Below are 17,678 nucleotides of genomic sequence, written 5' to 3' on the forward strand. Positions count from 1 at the left end.
AATGATTAAAAATAAATAAATCACAGTTACGTACTGTCTATCGCAAGGACTGACAAGGAATCACGTGGAAAGAGACAAGTGGGAGTATTTGGAATTATCTGGCAATCCTATTACATTTTTGGGGGCGGGGTGTAAAATCCCCAAGTGTTGCTCAAACACACTACTGGGAAATAGAAGTACAAAAAAAATCAGAGTGGGAGATGTTGGCGTCATTAGCCCGCAATTATCTTTGTGCTGGATAAATAAATAGCACACTGTGGGACCAGGATATCGTGTTGCTTATTTGCTTTATGTTTGCATGATTTGCTCAGGTTAAAAGTTATACTAACACACACATGCGCGCACACACACACATACACACACACAGACACACACACAGCAGATGTGTTTTTTTAAATTGTCCTTCAACCACAGGCCATTTGGGGAGATTGGCCCTCCTGTCTTTCATGTGAAAAATGTGGTACATTTAAAGGACAACCGACGTCTCCGGACAAGTGGTGTCCATAATTTGTAAAATGGCTTCAAATGACTTCTACTGAGCGTATTTTAATAAGATTCCACCGCATATAGCTATATTTTACGTTTTAAGACTCGCGCTGAATATTCAGGAAGTCTTGTTTTTGAGTTGGTGACGAGTCTGTACGTGACGTCACTAAAGGAACGCCCCTGACCGAAAAAAGACACATTGTCGCAGTCCTGTATTTTGCTGTCGTTGTTTGATCTGAAAACCTTGTGTTGCACCCAAAAGCCGCCAGAAGAGGGCGTCCAAACTCCATATAAGGAATTTATCAGCCTGTGGAAACGGAGGCGGCCACAGGAGGTCGCCATTTTGTGCCTCTTTTTCGGTGAGACATTTCCCCTCAATGTTGCCTCATAATGGCACGGAATAAAGTCTTTAATCGATTGCAAGCATGTATGCTTTCCTCTTCAGAACTATTTCAATCATATTCATAACTGGATGTGAAACAAGAAAGCATATTCTCCGAATCTGAAGCCATTGTTTTGATTCTCCAGCAATGCAAGACGTCTTGGCGTGACATCACGAACTGGGGGCGGGACTTTCTGAAAATGCCCAATTCTCAGCTCATTTTTTTGCAGATTTTGGACACTATAAGTAATTTTTATTGGTGTTTTGCATTTGAATAAAAATATCATACTGCGTGTTTTGGGTATTTTAGATGCTCTAAAACGTTTTTCTGATGTCAGTTAAGAAACAAAAAAGTGATGTCGGTTGTCCTTTAAAAATGTTAAACCACATACTGTATAACTGAATTTAAAACAAATTGGGGCTTTTTATTTTCTTTAATGTAACAACATTTCCGGGTATGTTTTTTATTAATTAATTATTGTATTGTTTTTTTTTTTTTTTTTTTAATTATTGTATTTTTTTATTAATTATTGTTTTTTAGTCACTCTTGGTGTAATCATTGGGATGCTGTATGTCTGTATTCATTACGATTAAAGACTGGAAATGTAGTAAAATATTTTTATTTTATTTTTATTTCTTCGTTAAATTGGTTTAATTAACAAAAGACAAAGGTTGACATTTTTATATGAAAACAAAACATTTGATTTGTTTTAAATTTTTGGGGGTTATAATAAACATTTACATTTCACATCAAATCAAATTGATATTTTTGCTTTCATGTCATTTTGAACATTTGTCACAGATCACCATTTCCAAATTATTGAAGAATTCATGAGCTTTCAAAATCATACACCTTTTCACTTCCACCAACGACTTTAGTTTCATTCAAACTTACAGGCTTGTTCTACTTTAAAATGTTTTGTAGAATATTTATTGCCAATTTTTTTATTCACCTTGTAAATGTTTTTCCCAATAGTTTCAAATCAACAAAATGATGGAATGACACTATCTGACACATTGGAGTTCGAGACATTACAATGCCAACTGTTCCTCTTTTCTGTATGATCACAATATATATCTTACATAACGTCAACAATGCAAGTTTTATGTCATGCTAATTTCACGTCAAAAAGCTGTGGCAGTCACTCTTTTTTTCTTACAATGAACTGTAGTATACTAGAACATATATAACAGTTGTTTTTGTATATTTATTAGTTGTTGTTTTTTTCCGGCATTTTTTTCAAGCGCTGGGGCTTGTCTATGCTGTGTGAGCTACTGCTATTATGAGCTACTGTGGGTTCATTTCAGTCAAAAGGTTTTGGGAAGAAGAATTTGATTAAATTCTAAATGAAAAAAATGGAATGTGAATAAATGGATGGTACTTGAAATATTTTTGAGGGTGGTAAATTTCCAAAACAAAGATTCAATGCTTTTTGGCCATCAGTGATAATTGCTCAATTTTCTCGACTAATGAAGTGTTACATAAGCAGCATGTGTTTATCCTCTTGACCCTGATTACAAATCGGCTGATCTCACACGCGCAAACGCCTGCACACCAAAATGCACGAGGAACAAACGACGCGCACGCTGACAGACCCGCACCAGCACAAAACCCACAACTCACATCTGCACACGTACAGTATACAGAGGAGAAGGGGGGAGGAAAGCAGGGGGGACGGTTCGCGGTCTGGCTCGAAGGATCGAAAGTGATCAGAGCAACAAAAGGTTGCAAGCGTAAATATGTCGTTAATCTTTCCCACATCCGCGTAACGTTCCCTGTAAACACAGCCGCTGATGGAAACAATGGTATGCATTCATGTTGGTCTCCGCCAGTAAGAAACACTGAATGAAAGAAAGAGACAGACAAAGAAAAAAAGGGAAGAAAGAAAAAGAAACTCAGCGGAAGAAGAAGGGTCTTAGGGTTTATTTTTTTAAGTAACCTTTAAGTAAAGCTTTCCGCACCGCATCGGTGTGTGTGTGTGTGTGTGTGTGTGTGTGTGTGTGTGTGTGTGTGTGTGTGTGTGTGTGTGTGTGTGTGTGTGTGTGTGTGTGTGTGTGTTTGTGTGCGCGCGTGCGTGTGCGTGTGCGTACTGTCTGTCCCTTCCTATGTCTCTCTCCGTCTCTCTCCGTCTCTCTCCGTCACTCTCTCCGTGTCTCCCTCTCTGTCTCTCTTTTTCTCTCCCACTCCCCCTCTCTCTCTCTCTGTGTCTCTCCCTCTCTTTCTCACCCTTTCTCTCTCTCCCTCACTCTTAGATATAGTATAGAAGAATTAAATGGCTAATGACAATGGCTACTATGGATGACTATGTTTGACTATGTCGCCCAGTTGTATTTGTCGGTATACAGAATGTGTGTGTGTGTGTGTGTGTGCGTGCGTGCGTGCGTGTGTGTGTGTGTGTGTGTGTGTGTGTGTGTGTGTGTGTGTGTGTGTGTGTGTGTGTGTGTGTGGGGTTGGAGGGTGGCACATGAATTACAGAACCGCTTATATGCATTTTATTTGTTTGTGCGAGTTCACGCGGTCACGCTATAAACCCAGAGGCCAATTTGCTGGTCAACATCAGGCCTGTTCAGTACAAGTTGTGATTTGTGGGTGGGAGCATGTGGAGGTGGGAGGTGGGTAGTGGGTTGGGGGGGGCGTGCAAAGGGTCTGAAAAGTGATCCGCCGCCACCGCCGCCTTTTAAACGTTCCAACATGGAGGCCGAATTTGTGAGGAGACCAAACTGATCTTGAGGCACCTATTGGTGTGCGTATGTGTGTTTGCGTTCCCGTGCATGTGTGTTTCTATGTCTGTGTGGATTTGTTTTTACATGTGTCTCTGTCTATATGTTGGGTCAATGTCTGAGTGCTTGTGAACGCATTGCTGTGTGTGTGTGCGTGCGTGTGTGTGTGTGTGTGTGTGTGTGTGTGTGTGTGTGTGTGTGTGTGTGTGTGTGTGTGTGTGTGTGTGTGTGTGTGTGTGTGTGTGTGAGAGAGAAATATCAGTTGAGGGGTCAAGTGAGGAGCAATAATAACCTGGCTCACTTCTATGGCTCAAATTAGCAGAGGTTTTTTTTTAACGGCATGGGTGGTTGCAGAGTTGGGGGGGCTTGGGGGGGTACCTCCTACGCCATCGTCTACCCGAGAAAGAGCCTCATTATCGCCTTGGCTCCTTGGCACGGACGACCACGCCTCCATCTGAAGAATAAAACTACCCCATGACATGAAAACAAAGCAAAGGCTTTGACATTTGTTTAGGGAGGGGTGGCGTGGGGGACGGAGGGGGGTACCCTAAGAGGGAACCAACCCTAAAATTATCCTCCTCTTTGTGCTTTACTTTAGCAAATTTAGTTGTTTTCAGCCGCACTGTAACTGGCGCCAATAATGTCATTGGTTGCTATGACAACAGCAATATAATTTATTTGGTGTTGTTGTATCGTAAAAGTGTTTAACGTTTGTATGTGAACCTTCATATGTATGTTTTTTCTTAAAATCGTCATCAATACTTTATTCATAATATTTTGTCTTGATCACTTCCGGTTCCGCGTCACGTGTTTCGATGTGTGAAAGAAATCGCTAGAGAGAGAGAGAGAGAGAGAGAGAAAGAGAATGAGAACATTTCGAGAGAAATCGCCAGAGAAAAGGACGATAAAGTCTACATTATTAAAGTTTGTCTACTTGCGGTTCACAAGGTGCACACGGTACGGTATGCATTTGCTTATTTATTGCTTGTCTTGCCGAACCTATTGCAGGAATGTCAGTTGCTGTTTTAAATGTCTTGTAGTTTTCACGGTTTTCCACAATAAACGTTTTGGACATCAGTATGAGGTGTCATCCTTGACCGCACCACAACATAATTACTATCTCTTCGTACATTGTGGTGATAGTACTATATTTTCCGGTGTGTAAGGCGCACCCAAAAGCCATGAATTTGTCAAAAGATGACCCTGCGCTTTATATGCCGGTGCGCCATATATGTGAAGAAATATTGAGCCACAAAAGGCCTCGCAAGAACTGTCATCATCCATCAACTCCATTTGCTCCCGTAGAAATCGTGCATAACCCCAGACTCTACGATAGCGTCTTATAATGTGGTGTGCCCAATATTTGGAAAACGTTTATATATTTTTAAGATTATGCTTGGAAAAGTTTTTTCATTCATTGAAGGTGCGCCTTATAGTCCAACGCGCCTAATACAGGTAACATCCGAGTTACACACACGCTCGGACTTCAGCGGACGCCGAGGGAAAAAAAGTCTGAAAAGAGGCGGTGGCGGCGTTGGCCGACGCGGCGTTCTCGTCGTGCTTAGGCTTTCACCCTAGCTGGCGTCGGGGTAGCCCTCGACCCGAGCGCCGACGCCCACCCGCCTCGGCGTGGTAAACACTCCCCCACGCCGATGCCATTGTGACAGATAGCGTAACACCATTACATGCTGGTTGGCCAAAATTGTCGGACGCGTTTGTGGAGAAACAGTTATTTTGTGTCCTCATTTTGTGAAATGCTGTAATATTCTCTGTTAAGATAAATGAGGCATGTTGAATGTTGAGCGGATCTGGCAACGCAGCCACAATGCTACATATGGTCCTTTGACAGCGATAAAAAAAAAATTATTACACAATGCTGAGAGAAGTGGTTGCTCTCTGTGCTACAGCAAATAAACATCCTACATGTTCAATCTAAACAAGAAGGGCCATCTCAAGTTTTTATTCTACCAAATGCATCGCAAACACGCTGCAGATCTCAACAGCGTTGCTGGTCTGCAATCATAGTGGTCCCAGCTGTAGAAATCTATCTATCTATTATTATTTTTTTTAAAGGGGCTGGCGGTCGTGGTCGTAAGTACGGGAGGTCGTAACTCACACCAGTCGTAAATCGGATGTTACCTGTATATGGGAAGTGTTTGAAAATACACCTTTAATTGGGGAAAATACGGTAACAAGACTAACAGTCAGTCGACTTTCGTGTTTCTTTTCCCCGACTACTTCTGACTTTGACTGTGTACATTTGAAAACAGACATTGGGGACTTGTCAACCAAATAACGTTTCTGACATCATTCACAAGACCAGGGCCCTTAAAGGCACATATATAACACACTAATACTGCAATTAAGAATAGGTATTTGGAATGATTTGGTAAAAAAAATCGACAAATTGATTGATTCAGATCACATACTATATCCTATAGAAGAATCACAATCTGATTTAATTCAAATTAGATTCTGATCAGATTCAGAATCTGAATCTGAATTTATTCAGATCAGATTCTGATCCTACCCTAATAGTATTTCAGTGTAGGATCTGAATCAATCACTTCATTGATATTTTTACCACGTCCTTCCAAATATCTATTCTTGTACTTCAATTCAGAGTACTTTTGCCACCTCTATTTGTGTGAATCTAATTCACACTAGGAGAATCAGAATGTGATCTGATTGAGATCATTCTGATCAGATTCAGAATGAGATTCTGATTATCCTAGCCTAGTAGTATTTTAGTATAGATTTTGGTTTTGATTCTCCTAATCATAACCAGATTCTGATTCTGATTCTCCTACCCTAGTAGTATTTCAGTATAGGATCAAAATCAATCAGTATGTCTTTTTACCACAGTCTAACAAATATCTATACTTGTACTTCAATTCAGAGTACTTTTACCACCTCTATTTGTAAAGTTTGTGGCCGTCTGCAGGATCGAGCACCGCTGGCTCCCGTTTCGGAAGAATCAGCCACTCAGACATTACCACATTGGATTTTTTTTTCATACACCACAGGCCCCATTGGGCCTCTTTCCTTCACTCTCTAATTAGATTAACTGGGTCCATCCTCAATCTGGCAACCCGGGGCTTCCAATCTGGCGGCCCCTGCCATCGACGGCTCGCCCAAGTCCAAGCGGGAGGAAATGACCTAAATGTGGATCTACACCCATTTGCCCAGCTGGGTAATGAAGACATGACGGATGTGGAGGGAAAAGATTAAATAAATAAAAAGCGGATTTGTGGGCCAACCGAGGGCCTGTGGTCGGGGCGGACATTTTGGGAAGGAAGCTTGATGCACAGGCCACCACCACGGCAATAAAAAGACCGTTGGTGAGCAGTCATGGCATCAGAGGCACCGACCTCCACTTATGAACTACCATGTTTGTCACAAAATGTTCTATTCTGCCCTGTGGACTATTTATTTATTTATTTGTGTGTGTGTGTGTGTGTGTGTGTGTGTGTGTGTGTGTGTGTGTGTGTGTGTGTGTGTGTGTGTGTGTGTGTGTGTGTGTGTGTGTGTGTGTGTGTGTGTGTGTGTGTGTGTGTGTGTACTTATTTATTGATTGATTTAGTCGACTTTGCTACACTTCCAGAAGGTGGATGGAAGATTTTTCCAATCAGTAGTCAGCCCACATTATCTGACAAAGGCCTTGGTAATCAATCAAGCTGGCCTACAGAATTACCAATGACGTTTCATCTTTACGAGGCCAGAGTGATAGTTTTAGTGTAGTCAGGTGTAGTTTAGCTGTCGAAAGTTGTTTTGCAATGTACCACGCTCGCTACAGTCGGAATACCTTACTATGTACCTCACGACACTACAGCGACACAGCGCTACAGAAGAAGAAAGGAGCTATGTAGAGCTGTCACGGATTGGAATTGAAGCGGAATTACATGCGACGGGAGATGTGAGACAATCTCTTTCATCAATGGATGCTACAGTTGAGTGTTTGCTTTCAACATTTAGCGTGTAGCAGACGTGCACATTTCGTCCCTGGTCCACTGGTGAAAAGGACGCTTTGATCCTCTCCTCTTTCATCTAGAACTGCTTCATGCAACAAAGAGGGTGCAGAAAGTGCTTAAGATTGAATGACTGTTTTTGTGTTATCATATTATTTTGTTATTTTGTCTTTGTTTTTTGCTGCCTTTACACCAGCTCCTGTGTTTTGTTTTTCTACTTCTTCCTTTCCTTTCCTCTTACTTCCATTACTTTGCTGCTGTGAAATGTAAATTTCTTCACTGTGAGACTAATAAAGGCTTAATCCAATCCTGATGAGAGGTGAACATTCACAACTGTCGGCAAAAGTAAAATAAAAATGCACATACACATCAGAGTGCGTTCAAGGTCGCAAATGTGAGTAAAACATTTTAGTCGCATACATGAGCAAAAGAGGTTTTAGACGTGTTTTTGTTGCAAGGAAATTTGGAAGATGTTCTAAATTTCCTTGTGTCAAGAAAAGTATTGACAAACGTCCATATTGAATGTTTATCACCTTTTTTTAAACTAATTTCCAAGGTTATTTTATTTTATTTTGCACACAATATATTTCAATAGTTGTCAATTATATAAGAGTTCTCGCTCTACGTAGAGCGGGACGGTCCCTAAATATTGCCTTCGAATATTGGGTGGCCATTTTGTTCAATATTACACTCCAACAAGTACAGTTCACTTAGCAACGCCTGTAGAGAGCCCGGGTAAAAGGAGAAAGGAAGCGGCGCATGTTCATGGGAAAGATCATCCAGGATTCGTCCCTGCGGTGTCATTACAACACCGACTTGGATGAGAGACGTGTGGCTTCATTTGGTGGTTTGAAATTCCATTTGAAAATCAAACATGGGCAACAATAACATAAGCTAAACTTTCAAAAGATTCTTCAGCCTGGCTAGCAGTGGCTAGCAGCTAAAACTTGAACATAAAATTTTAAATTTGACTAATTAAAAAAATCAAATGTTGGAAAAAGACATTCAAAACTGGAATACACACAATAAAGTACAATACAGGACATTGGTTATTTGGACTGCAATGTCTCCTGTGCACTATGGCACTGTCTAAAATCTGATTGACCTGTATTAGGACAGACAGACAGACAGACAGACAGACAGACAGACAGACAGACAGACAGACAGACAGACAGACAGACAGACAGACAGACAGACAGACAGACAGACAGACAGATAGATAGATAGATAGATAGATAGATAGATAGATAGATAGATAGATAGATAGATAGATAGATAGATAGATAGATAGATAGATAGATAGACACTACATATACAATGTATTTGCATCTTAAACCAGTCTTTGAGCAACACCAATCATCAAACTATGCGCAAAATCCGGAATCTAACCTGGCTGGTCAACCAAGCCAACCACTTCACCACGAGGCCCGCGCCTTACCGGGTCCTCTGCGGTGAAGCACAACCCGACACCGCTGGCCGCCGTGGGCTTTGTGGACCACCACAGAAACATCCGAGACTCCAGGGGACAAGCCGCATGGCGGACGGATAAGGCCAGGATACAGCGAGACGTCAGGCCCAAGTCGAAATTAAACTGCAGGAACAACATTAAATATAGTTAAAGAATATGAAATAATGTGAAAATGTGTTTAGAACAGCTATGGGCAAACTACGGCCCGTTAGGCTTTTTAATCCGGCCCGCCGTTAGCGGGACAACAGGGCAGATGACTGAGAAGTTGCCTGCCCCATTTTTCACAACTTGAAGCACAATGAGACAACTAATCACATTAAAAAACATTGTCAACATTGTACCTACTACAAATGCTACCTTGCTTAATTTACGGTAAAGGCGCATGGCTTCATTATGCTGCTGTAGTCGATTGCCATTGTGGTGCACAATGCAAGGTTTGCATTGCTTCCTACGAGCCACTCAGCCCCTTTCATGAGTCTCACGTACACTTTACAGTCACGGTTTAATGTAAATTTACGTTTTGTAGCGTCACATATGTTGTTAGCTTCTATTGAATCTTTCTTCTGGGCTGAGGTTCTGTGCATCTATTTTGGAAAACGATAAGCAATTGCACGACTTTATAACGCTTGCGAAAGTCCGGAAGAAAGCAGCATGCTTCTGATTGGCTGCCGTGCCGAGTATGCAAATTTCACTGCAGGTTGCCTATGTCTGTGTGCTCGGCGACGGTACACGTGAATTGTTTGCGCGTGAAGGCGAGGGCGTCAGTGAGGAGTTTGTTGAGCGCGCGGTCAGGACAAACCATCTATGATTTGGCGGAATTTAACACAAGTGGGTATTATTGAGCTTGAATATTTCGTTGTGGAATAATATGTTTTGAATGTTGAAAGTGATTCCATTTTTCAATAAATGTTGATTTCTTTAACTTTGCCCCTTCAATGAAAACCTATTAAAAACAGACGCAATCTTGATGAATCACAGTGCATATGTTATTTTAATCTATTTCCATTTCCTCCTCCAAGTATCTGCGAAATAGTATGTCAACGCCATATTCCTTGAGACAAATTTATTAACTGATCAGGGATATTTTTCACATTTGAAAGACAGTTAATAAATTGGGTTCTTACTGTGCTGAGGTTTGTACACACTACATTTAAAGGACAACCGGCACCATTTTTTTGTGTTTCCCACCGACATTATAAAAACGTTTTTTAGCATCTATAATACCCAAAACAGGCAGGCTGATATTTTTAGTTAAATGAAAAACACCAATAAAAATGACTTCAAAATGAATCCGGAAATGGCCAGTTTCAGAAGGTCCCACGCCTTTGTTCGTGACGTCACGCCATGACGTCTTGCCTTGCTCGAGAATCAAAACAATGGCTTCAGATTCGGAGAAGATGTTTTCTTGTTACTCATCCACTTATGAATATGATTCAAATAGTTCTGAAGAGGAAAGCATAAATGTTTGCAAATGATTCAAGGAGTCCTCCCATATCAATTCGAGCCGCCAATGACAGCAATGTAGCACCCAGAAAATGCAGAAGATTGCGCCCAAGCTCCGTTGGAAATGGGCTGATTTGTCAGCTGGGAATTTGTGTCAGCGAATATCAAATAGTTGTCTTGGTGCAACACACAACGATTCACCATGGCGTTATTTATGTGTTTTCCTTCTAATTTCGCCATCAACACGAAGTTTTCAGACCAAACAAAGTACCCAAAATGCATTGTGTGTCGCTTTCTCGGTCAGGGGCGGTCCAAACGTGACGTCACATGGGGATCGTCATCAACTCGAAAACAAGACTTAGTGAATATACAGCACAAGTCTTAGAACGTAAACTATAGCTATATGCTGTGGAATCTTTGTAAAATACGCTCAGTCAAAGTCATTTGAAGTGATTTTATAAATTATGGACATAACTTGTCGGGAGGCGTCGGTTGTCCTTTAATGCTGTAGGTTTAGTATTTCCGGCCCAAACACTCCCTCCAAATGCTCCTGGCCCGGCCCCTCTGTCAAATTTTAGAACCCAGTGCGGCCCGCGAGTCAAAAAGTTTGCCCACCCCTGGTTTAGAACATTACATATACGTATTGAATATGGTAAATTCCAGGAATACAGCACGAGTGGGAGCACCGGGCATAAGTATTCTGTGTTGTAAAGTATCCTTTTTTTAACTTATTTTTATTTTTTTAAGGATAGAATGTAATGCAGGGATGTTCCATATAAGATTTATGTACACAATTTTGGTTGCAGCAGACAGTTAGGGGGCACAACATATTTTCTTATTCCTATGCAGGTATAAAAGAAAATAATTGAGTAGCGCATCATTATATGCTTAGGCGACATTAAATGTATGCCAATGTGGTAGATTGTCTTTATAAACAGTCCTAAATATGATATAAAATGTTCTGTTTCAAGTATACAACACTGAATGGGGTGCAGATGGAGCAGTGACAGCACTGGGAGTAGAGAAATCTGGTTCAATTGGCCCATAGGGGCTCTCTGGGATGGGAGAAATGTTTGGGTGGGAACACTCTGTGCCAGATTGGGCAGCAAAAATAAGAAATTGTGGATGAATATAAATATCAATTCTGCTGGTGTTTGGGGTTGGGAAACTTTTGATATATTTCTAGGTTGCGTTCTTCAACGCGGCTATTTATCATTTGAAAACATAAGTCACATGTGTGGCTAACAAGAGGCAAACACATTCTAGGATGTCACCATTATGAAAAACAAGTATAGACTTTATAAGCAAAGGTACCGGGTATACCTTTCAGCCATTTCTAAGGACTACACTTTATAGTTCAAAACATGAGATCAAAGTTCTCCTACATCAAGTATAAAGTTTTTGTGGTATGTTTTTATATTCCTTTGTTGTTGTTGTTGATGATTAAGGGGAAGAGGTTGTTGGTCTTCCTACTTCAGTCTTTTGTGTTTCAATCAAACATTTTACAATAAGTACACTTTATTTGGGTTAAAGCTAAGAGTTTCTAGCTAACACATACGGAAAATGGACTCAAATGTTTCCGTTCTCTTTGGAAATCAACTTGAACTCCGTTTCCCTTTGACCAAGGAAATCTTCTTGTGAGGCGCAATGTGGCCATCTCGTGTGGAGAAACTGACATTGCAACTACAAGAAAAAAAAAAGTCACGGAAGAAATTTGAACAACAGGTGTCGCCGTAGCGACATTAAATAAATCAATAAACAAAGATTTCAATAAAGGAACACACTCGAATGGAGGAATTGGGAGGTCGATCAAGAGAAAGAAGATAAATATAGAAATAGATACATGGACGGATGGAATGAATGAATGAATGAATGAATGAATGAATGAATGAATGAATGAACATTGGACGATTTGCATTTTTGAAGCACCCCTGCGCCTCCTCCTTCCCCTTATGGCTCAGTTCCATTGACTGTTGACTGTGAACATGATAACCTACCTGTGCCTTTTGTGAGTGAGAAGGAGAGAGAAAGAGAGAAAGAGAGACAGACAGACAGACAGACAGACAGACAGACAGACAGACAGACAGACAGACAGACAGACAGACAGACAGACACAGACAGACAGACAGACAGACAGACAGACAGACAGACAGACAGACAGACAGACAGACAGACATGTGACCCATAATTCAGGTTATCAATTTTTAAAGGGGAAGTGAAGTAAAAAAAGGCATTTGCTGTATTATGTTCTTTGGATTAATATTGTATTTGTGGAACATTAATCAAGCAGGAAAAAACACCTGTTTGTCTCCAACTCAGTGGGCGGCCATTTTGAATTGCACGGCAAATTACAGTAGAATGCAAAATGACGTCACAATGTCAAGGCGCTCCTAACCACACAAACTTAAAGGACAACCGACACCTTCTTACAACTTGTCCATAATTTGTCAAATCACTTCAAATGACTTCTACTGAGCGTATTTTACAAAGATTCCACCGGTGGCATATAGCTATATTTTACGTTTTAAGAATCGCGCTGAATATTCAGGAAGTCTTGTTTTCGAGTTGATGACGGTCCCCACGTGACGTCACGTTTGGAACGCCCCTGACCGAGAAAGCGACACACAATGCATTTTGCGGTACTTTGTTTGGTCTGAAAACTTCGTGCTGATCCGTGTTGATGGCGACATTAGAAGGAAAACACATAAATAACGCGATGGTGAATCGTTGTGTGTTACACCAAGACTACTACTTGATATTCGCTGACACAAATTCCCAGCAGACAAATCAGCCCATTTCCAACGGAGCTTGTGCGACATCTTCAGCATTTTCTGGGTGCTACATTGCTGTCATTGACGGCTCAAATTGATATGGGAGCACTCCTTTAATCGATTGCAAACATTTATGCTTTCCTCTTCAGAACTATTTGAATCATACTCATAACTGAATGAGTAACAAGAAAGCATCTTCTCCGAATCTGAAGCCATTGTTTTGATTCTCGAGCAAGGCAAAACGTCTTGGCGTGACGTCACGAACTGGGGGCGGGTCTTTCTGAAAATCCACAATTCGCAGCTCAATTTGTTGCAGTGTTAGCGCACTTTAAGTCATTTTTATTGGTGTTTTGCATTTGACTAGTAATATCAGCCTGCATGTTTTTGGTATTTTAGATGCTATATAACGTTTTTCTGATGTCAGTTAGGAAACAAAAAATGGTGTCGGTTGTCCTTTAAAGAAAAAAAAGAGAGGTGCTGCAGCATACAGTTAAAATCTAATCCTTGACATAAATAAACAAATAAATAAAACTACATTGAAATCATATTTTATGATTAGGAGTAAGGAATGGGTATTCATATCCTCAGTCTATATAAATCAATATGTATTGTATTATATTGTATTTTTTTAAATCAAATGCAAGAAGTGGGTGTTCTCCAATCTCATGACCCACCCAAACAGAAGCACCTTAAAACCCCTCCTCCATATAAAACCATCTGCACCATCTTTCTCTTCATCACTAACTCCCTCCGCCTCTTCCTCTTCCATCATGCACCAAGAGTCCTTCTCACACTCACTGCTTTTACTTTGCATCCTCCTGAGGAGCAACCAGGCCCTCAACAACGACGCCACCGAGCATGCGGTAGGCCTCTCCCCCGACGTTGGGCCGCCGCAGGAGGACGTGAAGGAAGGAAACGTGTCCTTGAACCGGGCTCGAGTCGGTGGGAGGGCGTCAGGGCTGGACCGAAGCGGTAAGATGAGATAAATGAGAACCTGACTCCTAATACGCCATAAGTGGATCTGGAATATACTGAAGTAAATGAAGTCAAGTACGGCAAAAAAAGTACAGGGGATTACGTGTTGATGGTTTGTAGATGAAGTAAAAAAATACAAAATAAAAATGGGGCGTGGGGGAGTCATGCCTACATTAAAAGTTATTGTTTAAATGTTTCATTCATATTGTTTTAGTTATTTATTCACGAAACAAATGTCATTTCACTGAATGCTAATTTAACTGAATATAAAACGTGAAAGGTATTTGTAAATTTGTTATAATTTGGATGTTTGTTATTTTGTGTTCCATAGATATCACTTGACAAATTATGTAATGTGATTAATCCGTTTTTTTTTAATTAATTGGATTGGATTTGCCTTTATTAGTCTCGTAGTGGAGAAATTTTGGGTTAATATGCGTATTTGTTATTTTTTTATTTAATGACTAATATTTTGGTTATGTACCCTTTTTTTAAGTGCGGACCCACGTGGGGTTTCTCCCACATTCCAAAAAACATGGCTGATTGAACACTCCAAATTGTCCCTCGGTGTGAGTCTGGGTGGTTGTTCGGCTATGTTTGCCCTGAGATTGGCTGGCAAGCGGTTCAGGGTGTCCTCCAGCTGCTGGGTTAGGCCCCCACATCCCTCGTGAAGTGGATCAGAAAATGGACGTATGGATGGATTCATTTATTTATTTGCAATTTATTGACAAATATGAAATGTTCCTGTCTTTGGCAGTGTAATGTTAAAAGATCAACAGACGGGTTTTTTTTGTCCTTCCCTGAAAAATAACGGCTTTGGATGTACAATTATCCACTGCATACGGCATATACGGCGACTTTGTTTGTTATCAGCGAGGATGTGGGTGATGTATTTTTTTTTTATTATGAGTTTTTAGCAAGTCCTTCCAAGGTACAGAATAAGCGAACTTCGCACCTGCTTAGGGCACCAAAAACCACAAGAGGCCGCCATGATCAATTAATGGTCCACACAGCTCAGACTAGCATTTTATCATTTTATTGTTACTTTATTGTTTCAGTCGTCGTATTTTTCTGGTAGTAAGAGGAAAACACGTTTATTATTATTAATAGTAGTAGTAGTAGCTAAGCAGTATACGTGTTTATGATAGCAAATGAAATATAAATCAATATGTATTGTATTGTATAAAACGGACCATGAACCCTCTCACTAGTTTGAACAATGAATCATCGCATTTGATGTCATCGACTCTGTGATGACATCTCCTGCGGTGAAGTCATTCTCAATTCATCAAACTCTGTCATGGAAAGGCAGCCATTGTCAAGGAGGCGTGTGCTATTTTGAATGCAAGCCGGTTTCGGTTACAGCAGGGGACAATTTGCAGCCGGCAGCAAAATTGAAAAAAAAGGGAAAAACAACAAAACATTCTCTTATTTACTTGCCATTTGTATTCAGAGCCAAACTTTTTGGGCGGGGTTCTCGTGGTTGTGTTTGAGGAGCTTGGACCTCCCGTGCATTCATCATTGACATTCTCAAACGGGGGAAAACTGTAAAGGGATGTTCTGAAAAATGACTTTGGAGTTGAGTCATGTTTGTCATTATTTGAATTGCAATTGAGTCTGACTTTGGTTTAACAGATGATCAGACATTTTTGGAATCTCAGCAGTAAATTGTAACAAATGTTTTATTACATTTTTTTAACCACATTTATTAACAACACCATATCGGATTGAGCAATTCAGGGTAGAGAAACCACAATGATGGCTTGCCATTACCACCACTGATTTAGTCATTTTGTTGTGAGTGAGAAGTCATTTTGTGAGAAGTCATTTTGTTGAATTTGGATTCAGCTTTCAAAACACTCATAATCTTGTACAGTCTGTTCCACAAAGCAAACAATATTTCTCTTGTTTTCTCTTGTTTTTTTTAACCATTAGGCGTTGGTCTTCTTCCTTTTCTTTCATCATTTTGCTGCTGTGAAATGCACATTTCTCCACTCTGAGACTCATAAAGCCTAATCCTATCCAATCTAAATGACATGCAATGATTTGTTTACGAGCAGTATCATCAAAGAACGCATCGGAATCTGCCATCCATAGGAACGTATGACATCATGGTGAATTTTCATTTTGTGTCTATTTATTGACCGGCGTTTTGGGTTTGTTCCCCCAGATCGAAGCCAGATGGGTTGCAGAGAGCTGAGGTCTACCAAGTACATCTCAGATGGCCACTGCACCAGTATCCATCCCATTAAGGAGCTGGTGTGCGCGGGAGAGTGTCTTCCGGCTCAAACGCTTCACAACTGGATCGGTGGAAACCACCAGTCCAAAAAATTCTGGACTCGACATAGTACTGCTGGCAGCAGGAACTCGGACTGGCGTTGTGTCAATGACAAAACCCGCACTCAGCGCATCAGGCTACAATGCCAGGACGGCAGCACCAGAACATATAAAATCACTGTGGTCACCTCCTGTAAGTGCAAGAGGTTCTCAAGGCAAAACAACGAGTCGGATTCAGGACACAAGTTTGGGGTTCTGATTCCCCCACAGACGCAGCTCCCACATAAATCCAAGATCAGGAAGTCGCTGGGAAAGAAGCGTATGAGCCAAAACTGGCACCAGACTGCACCGTGAGGACTGTAAGCTTTGAAGCCTTGCCTGAAGACTATTTCATTGTACATATACAGTCTGTCAAATTCTTAAACCTGTCCCATTTTTGGGGGCGCAGGAGGAGGTTTTTTTGTGTTTTTCTGCTTAAAACATGTATAAAGACAATTATGTAATATATTATATGTGACTCTAATGTGTAGAAAATAATGTCAATAGTTTTATATCGATGCAAATCAAGAGCTATGACACTACAAACAGAAAGGTAACGCATTCTAAATATAAAAATTAAATACGATTGATCCTCTATCATCGTTAATGGTGGACTCACTTGCAAAGGTTTAGCCTCTATCTAGAAAGATTTCAGCTGTGCCTAATACAGTGCCGATTCAGAAATTAAAATGATTTATTTGTGTGTTGTCTATCTTTGCCATTATTGATGATAATAAAAACGGTAAGAAACCGTTGTTATCTCATCTCAAAAGAGTTTAATTGTGTATCACATTCCAGGATTAAGACATGAATTCATAATAATTATCAATCTAATTCATTTTATTTTTACTGTTTGGACTCATGTTCCAAGTAAAATAATAAAATGACTATCCTCTAGGTGGACTACAGGTCTATATAATTTTTCAAACACGAATGTCTACGGTAAAATCAAGTTTTGCGGACAATAAATTGGGTTCTGTCATATCGCGAGATGTGCGTGATTCAATTCATCTGACAAACCCACAATCTTGCGAGAACATCTCCAACCGCTTCATGGGTAGAGTCATCATGATACATTTTTATGTTTACAAACTGAATTTTTGAATTGACTCAACCAGAAGAATTGCTTTAAATTGAAGGACTAGAGA

At 40.5% G+C, this 17,678-nt stretch overlaps 1 protein-coding gene across 1 annotated transcript; it reads left to right on the top strand.

The window, feature by feature from the left end:
- Positions 1–13,994: 13,994 nt before the first annotated feature.
- sostdc1a (sclerostin domain containing 1a) lies at positions 13,995–17,445 on the top strand. Its single transcript, XM_088998849.1, has 2 exons — positions 13,995–14,211; positions 16,385–17,445. The coding sequence occupies exons 1-2, from the start codon at positions 14,010–14,012 to the stop codon at positions 16,843–16,845; spliced, it is 663 nt and encodes a 220-aa protein (XP_088854975.1). The 5' UTR covers positions 13,995–14,009; the 3' UTR covers positions 16,846–17,445.
- Positions 17,446–17,678: the final 233 nt, after the last annotated feature.

The sequence above is a fragment of the Hippocampus bargibanti genome, linkage group LG06, assembly GCF_051943395.1.
Source record: "Hippocampus bargibanti isolate YZ-2025 linkage group LG06, ASM5194339v1, whole genome shotgun sequence".
In the NCBI taxonomy this organism is placed as follows: Eukaryota; Metazoa; Chordata; class Actinopteri; order Syngnathiformes; family Syngnathidae; genus Hippocampus; species Hippocampus bargibanti.